Source organism: Pseudopipra pipra, chromosome 29, assembly GCF_036250125.1.
Source record: "Pseudopipra pipra isolate bDixPip1 chromosome 29, bDixPip1.hap1, whole genome shotgun sequence".
Taxonomy (NCBI): Eukaryota; Metazoa; Chordata; class Aves; order Passeriformes; family Pipridae; genus Pseudopipra; species Pseudopipra pipra.
Genome location: NC_087577.1, coordinates 783,112 through 793,918, shown reverse-complemented (window position 1 = coordinate 793,918; position 10,807 = coordinate 783,112). Strand labels below are relative to the sequence as shown.

At 66.3% G+C, this 10,807-nt stretch overlaps 2 protein-coding genes across 2 annotated transcripts in view; both read right to left on the bottom strand.

Moving 5' to 3' along the window:
* RFX5 (regulatory factor X5) overlaps positions 1-2,284 on the bottom strand; it is an 8,340-nt gene extending 6,056 nt beyond the window's left edge. The window contains 2 exon segments of the mRNA XM_064638343.1: positions 1,137-1,190; positions 2,230-2,284. Coding sequence (XP_064494413.1) covers positions 1,137-1,190; positions 2,230-2,284 — 109 coding nt within the window.
* An 890-nt stretch (positions 2,285-3,174) lies between these two features.
* On the bottom strand, positions 3,175-8,411 carry LOC135403985 (methanethiol oxidase-like). The gene is made up of 10 exons (XM_064638436.1): positions 8,308-8,411; positions 7,349-7,534; positions 6,733-6,853; positions 6,461-6,643; positions 6,062-6,240; positions 5,776-5,854; positions 5,506-5,627; positions 5,331-5,423; positions 4,751-4,869; positions 3,175-4,347 (listed from the first exon to the last, which is right to left on the bottom strand). The coding sequence occupies exons 2-10, from the start codon at positions 7,514-7,516 to the stop codon at positions 4,185-4,187; spliced, it is 1,227 nt and encodes a 408-aa protein (XP_064494506.1). The 5' UTR covers positions 7,517-7,534; positions 8,308-8,411; the 3' UTR covers positions 3,175-4,184.
* Positions 8,412-10,807: the final 2,396 nt, after the last annotated feature.

Sequence of the window (10,807 nt, the reverse complement as noted above, 5' to 3'; positions counted from 1 at the left end):
TGAAGGAGATTTGGGATCTCTGGATTGGGGCCAGGCTGGGTCAGAGCACCAGGGAGGAGATTTGGGATCTCTGGATTGGGGCCAGGCCGGGTCAGAGCACCAGGGAGGAGATTTGGGATCTCTGGATTGGGGCCAGGTCAGGTCAGAGCACCAGGGAGGAGATTTGGGATCTTGGGATTGGGGCCAGGCCGGGTCAGAGCACCAGGGAGGAGATTTGGGATCTTGGGATTTGGGGCCAGGTCGGGTCAGAGCACCAGGGAGGAGATTTGGGATCTCTGGATTTGGGGCCAGGTCAGGTCAGAGCATCAGGGAGGAGATTTGGGATCTCTGGATTGGGGCCAGACTGGGTCAGAGCACCAGGGAGGAGATTTGGGATCTTGGGATTGGGGCAATGTTGGGTCAGAGCACCAAGGAGGAGATTTGGGATCTCTGGATTTGGGGCCAGGCCGGGTCATAGCTGCCTTTGCAACATTCCAGGAAACCTCCCACAGAGTCAGCCTTGGATTCAGGAGCAACTACCCAAGGCCAGTGGATCCCAATCCCAATCCCAGTCCCTGCAGCTGCCCCAAAAATCAGGGTCTGAGCCCCCCAAAGGAGCTTCTCCCCGGAGCCAAACCTGCCAGGAGGAGCTTTTCAGGCGCCAGAGTCCCCCAGCACCCCCAAAACCCCGGGATAATTCCCGAGGGAACCCTGAATTCCGTGGGATTTCTGCTGTTTGCTGCTCCCTTAAGGCACCACCCGGCCCCGGGTGCCCCAGGGACTCATCTCCCGCTGTTTTCCCGGTTCAGAGGGTTTTCAGGGATGGGGATCAGGGATCCAGGGCTGTTCCCGAGCTCTCCAACATTCCAGGGATGCGTTTCCTTGGAGAAGGGGATCAAGGGAGGGACAGGGAAGCGCAGGGGAGGCAGAGGTGACTTTGCCGCGGGGCAAAGCCCATTAAGACCCCACAAAGGTTTGTCCCGACGCCAAACCGTCATTAGTTAATTGGGGTTCGAACCGTCATTAGTTAATTGGGGTTCGAACTGTCAGTAGTTAATTGGAGTTCGCGCTTCCCGGACTTGTTTGGGAGCCTCCCGGGAGAAGGACGGGATTGATCCTCCCCCCGAATTCCCGCCCGGAGCGGATTCCAGGCTCACCTTTCATGGCATCCAGGGGGGAGGCGTAGCCGGGGCCGCACTCCCCGCACTCTCCTGCGGAGGGAAAAAAGGGAATCGAACAGAAAATCCAGCAAAAAGTTCCTTTAATCCCTTTTTTTTTCCCCGTCGGAGGGACTGGACGGTCCCACGACCCGAGGCGAAGGTTTGGGGAGCCAAAAACGCCGCCGGGAAATTCCAGGTGAGGCTCCAGCCCCTCCGCTCTCCCTCCCCGAGGGATTTTCCCGGGATCCCGACTCTGCCCTTGGCTCCTCCCGCCCCTCTTTGGGGGGATTAATGCCCCAAAAGTCCCCGTTTTCACCCAAAAGTTCGGTGCTGGAGGCGTCGCCCCCCTCCCCTCCAGCTCCTGGAATCCCCCCCCGGGATTCCCTGTTGTCCAAACCGGCCCCGCTCCCCCAAAAAAGACTCGGAAAAGCGCCGAGAAAATCGGATTTGACGCAGTTTAACGAGGGGTTTTAGGAAAACAACCCCCATCACCACCCAAAGGAGCCTTTTCGTGGTGGGGAGGAGGAGGAAAAAGGAGGGAAACTCGAGGATAAAACGCAAAACTCGGCTTTGCTGCCCGGATTCTGATTTATTTCTGCTTTATTTCTGGTTTATTTATCACCCCGTCCCTGCTGCCCCACCTGAGAGAGAGGGAACCACCCCCTTCTCCCTCCTCTCCTGGGGTTTCTCCTGCAAAAAAAAACCCCCAAACCAGCCCCGGCAAAGGCAGGATTTAAATTTAAAGAGCTCGAATCCACCCTCTGAGCTCAGCCCCGCCGGGGCGTGCCCGACACCGCGGCCAGAAAGTACAAATTGCAGGTGAATAAACGAAATAATCCTCTTAGAAAGGCTTTCATCATCCACCCACCCCAACATTCCTTGGGGGTTTTTTTCAGGAGACGGGGACAAAAAACCTCAAATTCATCCCCGTGTTTCATTTCTGGGGGGTCAGAGGAACAAACCCCCGAAGTTCCAGCCCCGAAAGGATTTAAGAGGCGCTTTTTTTTTTTTTTTAAAGGCGGGAAAACACCGAAAATCCCTAAAATTTCTCCTGGCGGGAGCCAGAGGAGCCAAGGGAGGGTTCCCTTACCTGTGCCGGAGGTGGGCTGGGGTCTCGCCTGCGGAGGGAAGGATTCCACCTGCATTTTTCCTGCCGGGAGCGAAGCCGGGGAGGAGACGCAGCTGCCGAGGTCGGGATATAAAGGGAGGGAAGGAGGGGCTGGGAATGGGATGACGGGGGGAGGATCCAGGTGGAGACGTGCAGGGAAGAGGCTCCCAGACCCTCCGGAGCCTCCCCGGGGGGGAGATGGGAAAGCACCGAGATCCCAATCCCGGGAATAACCGCGGACGCTGCAGATCTTAATCGGGGCCGGGAGCGAGGAGCGAGGACCGGGGTGGTTTTAATTGCAGGGTGAGGGTTTGCTCTGGGACCTTCAAGGAGCTGCGGGACCTTCTCTCTGCTTAGTCAGGGTGTGCCCCGGCGCCGGGGAGGCACCTGGAGCAGGGAATCGTGGGATGCTTGGGCTTGGAAGAGCCCTAAGGATCATCCAGACCTTGGGCAAGGGCACCTTCTGCCAGCCCAGGTCGCTCCAAGCCCGGCCTGGGACACTTCCAGGGGTGTGGAATCCACAGTTCTGGGCCGGGGCCTCCCCACCCTCATGGGGAGCAATTTCCACCCCAAAATCCTCTTGGGATTTTCCAGGGGAAAAGTAGTCAAGCTGGAAGCAACGTCCTGACATCCAGGAGTGAGCAACCACTTCCCAAACACAAGGGATTGCCCTGGGCTGGCTCCCAAACCCATTAGGATACATCAAAGGGAGAGAAATCCCATAAAAACGACGGGCTGGGAGAATCCACCCCAGAAAAAGAGCCAGGCAAAGACAATTCCTACCAGAAACCTGCAGGAGGACCAAGAGGGTCCCTGCCCAACCAGGGTCCTGTCTGAGGGGTTTTCCAAGCCTGATCTTCTCCCAAAGCCCTGCTGGGGCTTGTTTTCCCTGCCCTCCGTGGGAAAGGAGACACGAGGAGGCCCAGCTGATGCAACCAAGGGTTTTATTGGCGTGGAAAGCAGGACAAGAGCAAACCAGTGTCAGCAAACGGGCCCCTCTTCCCACCCCAGCCCTGGCAGCTCCTCCAGCTGGGACAGGAGCCGCTGGGCCGGGAGCCAGGAGGGCAAATCCCTTGGGAAGGGCCCTTCCGGAGGGGGAACTGGGTGGAACCGGGCACTGCCCTTTGTGCCCAGGAGCTCGGGAGCCTCCCGGGGGGCTGAGCCCCTTCCCGGGGCCCCTGGGGATGTGGGAGCAGCAGGGCAGGGCTGGGACAGGAGTGTGGCACTGCCGGGACCTGCCCCGGGGCTGGGGCTGCACCCCCTGCACGGAGCCAGCGAGGGGATGGAGCCTGGAGCCTGTCCAGGGATGGAGCCTGGAATGTCCATGGGATGGAGCCTGGAGCCTGCCTGGGATCACTCCTGGAGCCTGCCTGGGATGGAGCCTGGAGCCTGCTCGGGATCACTCCTGGAGCCTGGAGCCTGCCCCGGGATGGAGCCTGGAATCTGCCCCGGGATCATTCCTGGATCCTACCCAAGATCACTCCTGGATCCTGCCCCAGGATCACTCCTGGAGCCTGGAGCCTGCCCCGGGATCACTCCTGGATCCTGCCCGGGCTGGTCCCACCCTGGCCAGCTGGGAATGGGAACTGGGAATGGGAACTGGGCTCGTGTGTCTGCACTGGTTTGGCCACACAAGGCCAGGGGAAAATTTGAGCTCCCTGAGCTCAGGGGGGGAATCGGGAGTGGAGGGAGGAGCGGGGACCCCAAAGCCCCTCAGCAGGGACCCCAAAGCCCCTAACCCAGGACCCCAAAGGGACCCCAAAGCCCCTCAGCAGGGACCCCAAAGGGACCCCAAAGCCCCTCACCCGGGACCCCAAAGGGACCCCAAAGCCCATCACCTGGGACCCCAAAGGGACCCCAAAGCCCCTCAGGCGCCGCCCTTTCCCAGCAGGGGCTCTGCAGGGGGAGGGAAGGGCGGAGCCGGCCCGGGATCCCTCCTAGGGCAGGATCTCGGAGGTGGCATCGCCGCCGGGGAAGCGAATGTCGTGGGCCAGGCAGGGCCCGTTGGGCTCCTTGCCAAAATCCACCAGGAAGTTCTTGTTGACGGCCAGGCCTCCCTTCTCCGTGTCCACGTCGATCTGCAGCATCACGGAGCCCTCCCTGGGGGGCACGAGGGGCAGCTCTGGGCACGGCCCATCCCGGCCCGGGGGGCTCCAGGGAACGGCTCCGGGACCAGGAGCCGAGGCTCAGCTCCGCTCCCGGCCCTCAGTGCCCCCCGGACACGAGCCCAGCGCCGGGCAGGATGTGCCCCGGGCCGCAGATGCCCCGGGCAGGACGTGCCAGGCCAGGCTGGCACCGCCCCGGGCCGGAGATCCTCGTGTGCTGGGCTCCATCCCGAGCTCGGCGGGATCCCGGGAGATGCTCTGGCACAGCCCCGGCCCCCCAGAGCCCGGGGGGCACCGCCCCTCTCCCCCTGCCCCCCTCTGCCCCCCTGTGCCCCCCTGGCCCTGCAGAACACCCCCCTCCCGTGCCCAGGAGCCCCTTTTGCCCCCCGTTTGCCCACCTGACCATGGTGGGGTAGAACTGCTTGTCCCACGTGCTGTAGAAGGAGTTGGTGACGTAGAGCCGGCGCCCGTCCAGGCTCAGCTGCAGCTTGCTGGGGCCGCCGTAAATCCGCTTGCACTGGGGGGAACTGGGAGTTACTGGGGCTGGGCAGGGGCAGGAGCGGGGCAGGGGCAGCAGAAGGAGCAGGAGAAGGAGCTGGACAGGAGGAAGAAAAGGAGGAAGGCAGGAGTAGAGCAGGAGAAGGAGCAGAGAAGGAGAAAGAGAAGGGGAAGGAGCAAAGCAGAGAAGGAGCAGGAGAAGGAGCAGGAGAAGGAGAAGGAGCTGAACAGGAGGAAGAAAAGGAGCAGAGCAGGAGCAGAGAAGGAGAAAGAGAAGGAGCAGAGCAGAACAGGAGCAGAGCAGGAGTAGGAGCAGAAGGAGCAGAACAGGAGCAGAGCAGGAGTAGGAGCAGGGCAGGAGTAGGAGCAGGGCAGGAGGAAGAGGAGCATGGTAGGAGCAGGAGCAAATCAGGAGCAGATGAGGAGCAGATGGGGCTGAGAGCAGAGCGGTGCCTCCCCTCCCAAGTCTCCAGCACTCACCTTGATCACCAGGGGCTCGGGTTGGCACTTGAGCTCCTCGTCCCTACACACGGTCACGGGGCCCCCTCGCAGGATGCTGCCCCCCACGAACACCTGAAGGGGGGCAGTGGCACACACGTGTCCCTGGCGTGTCCCCGGCGTGTCCCCACCCCCCGGCCCCCTGTGCCCCCCTCACCTGCCCCACCAGCCGGGGCTTGCAGTTCTTGGAGAGCTCGTACTGCCGGATGTCCCCGTGGATCCAGTTGCTGAGGTACAGGAACCTGTCGTCCGGGGAGATGAGCAGGTCCACGGTGAAGGCTGCGACAGGGACACGGCTCAGGGGCAGCCCCAGCACAGGGCACGGGGCCTGGGGCTCAGCCAGGCCTGGGGCTCAGCCAGGCTTTGCCAGCCTGCCCTGCCCAGGGCTCTGGCAGGGAGAAGGAAGGCCCCAGGGGGTCCCACCAACCTGGCATCTTGGGCATGATCCAGCCCGACACCTCCTTGGGCGGGATGCGAATCACCTCCTCCACGGCCCAGTTGTCTCTCTGCACACAAACACGGCCCCCTGAGCCCCCCCCAGTGCCCGGCCCGGGGGCTCCCCTGTGTCCCCCAGCCCGGGGGCTCCCCTGTGTTCCCCAGCCCAGCCCACCCCCGGCCCCTCTGCACAGCCCCCTCCTCCCCTGTGTCCCCCAGCCCAGCCCACCCCCGGCCCCTCTGCACAGCCCCCTCCTGCCCGGGGTGCCCGTGCCCACCTCGCACTTGTAGAAGCGGTAGGTGACCCCGCTGAGGGCACAGGCCACGTAGCCCTCGGCGGCGTCGGGGTTGTGCAGGAACCTCACGCTCAGGGGCAGCGAGTCCTCGCCCAGGTCGAAGCACTGGGTGAGGCTGCGGCACGACAGGTTCCACACGTTCAGGCGGCGCCCGAAGACCCCTGAGGGGCGGCCGAGGGGGCTCAGCACGGGCCGGGGGGGCGGCCCGAGCCCCCCCAGCCCTCCCCAAAACGCGGGGAAACGCCGCGGGAGCCGCGGGAGAGGCCGCACGTCCCCCGGGGAAAAGGGGCCCGGCGGGGGAAACCCGCCCGCCCCCGGGCCCCCCGCGCCCCCCGGGCCTCGGGCAGCGCCGCCCCGGCCCCGCCGGCCCCGCGCCCGCACCTTTCTTCAGGTCGTCGGGGTTGAAGCCCCGGCCCGCCCGGCGGGGCACCGCCCCGGCAGAGCTGACCAGCACGTTGTGCCGCGGCTGCAGCCAGAAGTCGTAGCCCGTCGGGGGGGCCTCGCACTCGTTCTCCCAGTTGCCCTTCAGCTCCAGGCTCTCCCCGTCCAGCACCACGAAGCCACCTGGCACACACCGGGGGGGTGGGATCCGCCCACGCTCCGCTTTTCCCACAGGGAAGCGCAGCTTTGGGAACGGGGGCGGGACAAGGTACCTTTGCCGTTGCCCGCGGGGTCTCCCGTGTTGGCGATGAGCACGTCCCCGTTGGGCAGGCTGTGGGTCACGGCCAGGTAGCCCTTGTTGCACTTCCAGAACACGTCCACCGGCTCGATCGTCTGCCAGAGCCACACACACCCCCTTCAGCCCCCACTGCTCCGCTCCTCCCGCACCCCCACGGCATCCTCGGCCTTGGAAACCCCTCTGAGGCCTCCAGTCCAACCCTGGGCCATCCCAGGCTCCTGCCATCCCTGCTGCTCCCGCAGTTCTCCCTCCCACAGCCCCCCGGGCTGGGGCTGCTCCTCCCCGGGAGGGCACAGGAGCCCCTGAGCTGCCCCTGCAGCAACTCCCAGCTCAGAGCAGCTCCCGGGACCCCCCACTCTTTGGGGGGCAGGCAGGGGGTGCTGGGCACTCCCAGGGGTTCCCCGTGGGCACAAAGGACGGGGGGAGCCCTCCCTGGAGCGGCAAGGACAGAGCCCAGAGGAGAACTGTGCCCGCTCTGCCAAGCCAGGCTGCGAGAGAAGCTGAGCAGAGAGCCCTCGGTGCCCGGGCAGCGCCCCAGAAGCCCCAGTTGCCAACTCCCTGCCAGCGGGCTGGCGTCCCCCCGGGCATACCTTGCACAGCTTGGGGGCCCGGCACTGGGAGCCCACATCCACCACGTAAATGCGGGAGGAAATCAGACAGGGCAGCACCAGCTTGTTCCTCCTGGCGCTGCCAGTGTCAAAGCAGCCGCAGGCAGAGCTCCACCCCGAGCAGTGCAGCTCGTCCTTGAGGTTGGGCATGGGCAGCCGGTGGATCACCTGCGGCGGCCAAGGCAGAGTTAGGGGGGAGGCACCGCGCCCATCCTGCCGCTGCCAGGGCCTGGGGCTCCCGGGGGCCTCCCTGGCCAGGGGCTGGCACTGCCCGGGCACAGCCGGGGGGACAACGCTGCTCCCTGCCCTGGGCACTGCTCTGCCAAAGGGGCATTGATCCCAGCACTCCTCAGCCCATCCCACTGCAATCCAGGAGAACGGGCCCGGGGAGAAGGGATGTTCCTCCTCCTGACAGAGCCGGGGCTTTGCTCTGCAAACTCCCCCCCAGGAGGGACTTTAAAATGCCCTGAGATTGTTCAGGAGCCTGTTCTGGCTTGGGAGGGACTTTTCCTTCGGGGCACTTGTAGCCATGGGCTGCTCGGGTGGTCTCTGCACCCTGGATGTGTGGATGTGCCTTGGCAGCCTCCAGGGGCAGGGAAATGCCCGTGTGCCAGCTGGGATGGGCACAGGGCAGCACGAGGGAACACCCCTGACATCTGAGCACGAGAGAAACCTGCTGGAATCTGCTCCAGGACATCTGAACCCTCCGGGACACCCCCACATTCCCCTCCTGCCAGGGGATCCCCAGGGAAATGCCCGTGTGCCAGCTGGCAGCCAAAGGGGGGGTTTGGGAAAGGTGTGAAAAATTAGAAACCCTAATTCCTGCAGGTGCTTCTGTCCAAGCAGAGAGGGGACAGTGGAACAGAGGGAGGGCCATGGGTCTGTCACAAAGAGCCACCAGATGGTTCCCCAGCCCAGCAAGAGCAGAGAGGAGCAGGTACCTGGCCATAGCAGGGAGACCTGGGGTTGAGGTCCACGGTGGCCAGGAAATCAGGTTGGTCGATGCAGGTGGATCTGTAGGTGCAGGTCACGTAGGCAACCTCCTCCCGAGGGGCTGGCACACAAAACTCGGCTTAAAACACACCCCCAGGGCCGTCAGAGAGGACAGCAAGAGCTGCAGCAAAAACTCCCAGCCGGCCCCGAACTGATGCTCTGGACCCTCCCCCGACCCCTCCCCGACCCCTCCCCAGCCCCGACCCGGGGCTGCCCCAGAGGCGGGAGCACGGCCGAGGGGTCCCAGAGTTTCCCCCCCTGGGGAAGGGGCTCGCGGGGGTCCCACAGACACCAAACCCTCGCCCACGGCCCCCTCGCCCCCCCCTGCCCGGGACTTGCCTTTGGCCACGTCGGGGCAGCACGTGGGGTACTCGTAGCACTGAGCTCTGCATCGGTCTGGGGGGAGAGCAGAGAACGGGAGCCTGGGCTGGGCCCGCGCCTCCGGGGGCTCCTCTGCCAAGGGGGCCCAGCCCGGCCACCTTCCCCCGGCCCGGCTGGCCCCGGGCACCGCCGGGGCACGGCCCGGCCCCGGGACAGGGATCCTCCTCCCTGCGGGGCCGGCGGGGACATCCCCGGGCCGGGCCCGCTCTGGCCCCTCCCGCCCCCTCCGAGCCCTCCCCGAGCCCTCCCCGCTGCAGGGACGGGCACGGAGCTGCCCCAGAGCCGGGGCTCCATGGAAGGGCCAGCCTGGCACGTTCCCTGGCATCCCGGATGCCCCGAGGATGCCCCGGCAAGGGGGAGGCTCCCGAGGCCAAAGGGAAGCCCCACCTTGGGCAGCGCCGGCCCCGAGGGACGAGGCTCGGTGCCACCTCCCCGTCCCTGCAGGGGCACAGCCCCCCGTTCCCCTCGGTGCCACCTCCCCGTCCCTGCAGGGGCACAGCCCCCCGTGCCCCTCGGTGCCACCTTCCCGTCCCTGCAGGGGCACAGCCCCCCGTGCCAGGGGGGATCGGGCAGTGCCCAGGCGGGGCTGGAGCCGCCCGGGGGGGCTGCAGGGGGGTCTCTTACCCATGGCTGGAGCCTGGGGGTGCCTGTGCTGGTGGCAGAGGGGCTGGAGCTGCAGCTGCTTCTCCCGCTGGAGCGGCTTGTGCCGGGCCGGGAGCTGCGGGGGGATTTATATCCCCGGCCCGGGCCGGGGGCAGCGGGGAAGCCGCCAAGGGAGGGGCCGGGGCTGCCCAGCGCTTGGGAGGGGCCGCCCCAGCCCCGCCGCTTCTTTCCGCCTCCCCACGCCCCATCTGGGGCCAGATCTGCTGCCCCGGCAGGTCTTTGCCCCGCACACAAACCTCCCGCATCTCAGCCCGGCGGTTTTCCCCCCCCCGGGAACGGCTTCTCCCCCCTGCCCGGCCCGGCCCCGCGCTCCTGCCCCCCCAAATCCCGACCCGCGGGATGCGCAGCCCCGGGATCAGCCCCGGGATCAGCCCCGGGATCAGCCCCGCGGGGTCCGGGCACGCCGAGCCCCCCGAGGGCACCGCTGGGCTCTGCACCCACAACTCCCCCCGGGGGCCCGAAGGCTCCGGGGGCTGCCGGGGCTCCAGAGGGGCAGCTCCACAGAGGCCTCTGCCCACGGACGGGGCTTTGGCAGCTCCGGGACACGGGCACGGGCTCGGGCAGCGCCCTTGGTGCATCCAAAGGGCTGGGAAGCAGCCGGGGGGGAGTTGGAGCCTCGGCAAACACAACCCGGGCCCCTGCCCAGGCTCAGGGCTCGGCTCTGCCTCCCAGGCTCGCGTTGCCCCGGGGCAAAGTCGGCCCAGCTGGGGAAAAGTGGAGCCTGGGGGGTCTGGGGGGCTCAGCAGGGCCGGGGCAGCCCCTGCTCGCTGTGCCCAGCTCTGCCCCAGCCACACCCCGGCCTGGGGCTGGCACCGGGGTGTTGGGGGACCCCAAACCGGGCTGAACTGGCCCCAAACCCCCCGGGAAGGGCACAGACCCCTTCGAGGGCCCGAGGCTGGCAGAAGTGGCCCCCCCCTCCTGAGGCCCCTCCATCCTGGCTGCCACCAGCTGCCCAATTCCAGCAGGAAGGAACACTCAGGGCCCTGGAACGTGCATCAGATCTCGGGGAAGAGCTCCCCAATCAGTGGGCACATCCCAGGCCCAGCTAATTGCTGCCCAGGAATGCAGGGACATCCCAGGGGGCCATTAGAGAGCCCTGGGCAGGTCCCACCACCCACTGGCAGGGTGGGCACAGCTCAGCCCCCTGCCCGGGGCTGCCAGCCCTGGCTCTGCTGCCACAGCAGCCCCTGGCCCGTGGCCCAGGGGCACAGGGCAGCAGCCCAGCCCTGCCCGGGCCCTCCTGCACACCCAAAGGGCTGCCCTTGGCACCCCTCGGGGCACAAAACCAGGGCCAAAGGGGGCACAGGGACCAGCCCCAGCCCCACACAGACACTCCCAGCCCACCAGGCCATGCACAACGGGGGGTCCAGGCACGTCCAGGGCCACCCAAGGGCAGCAGAAGGG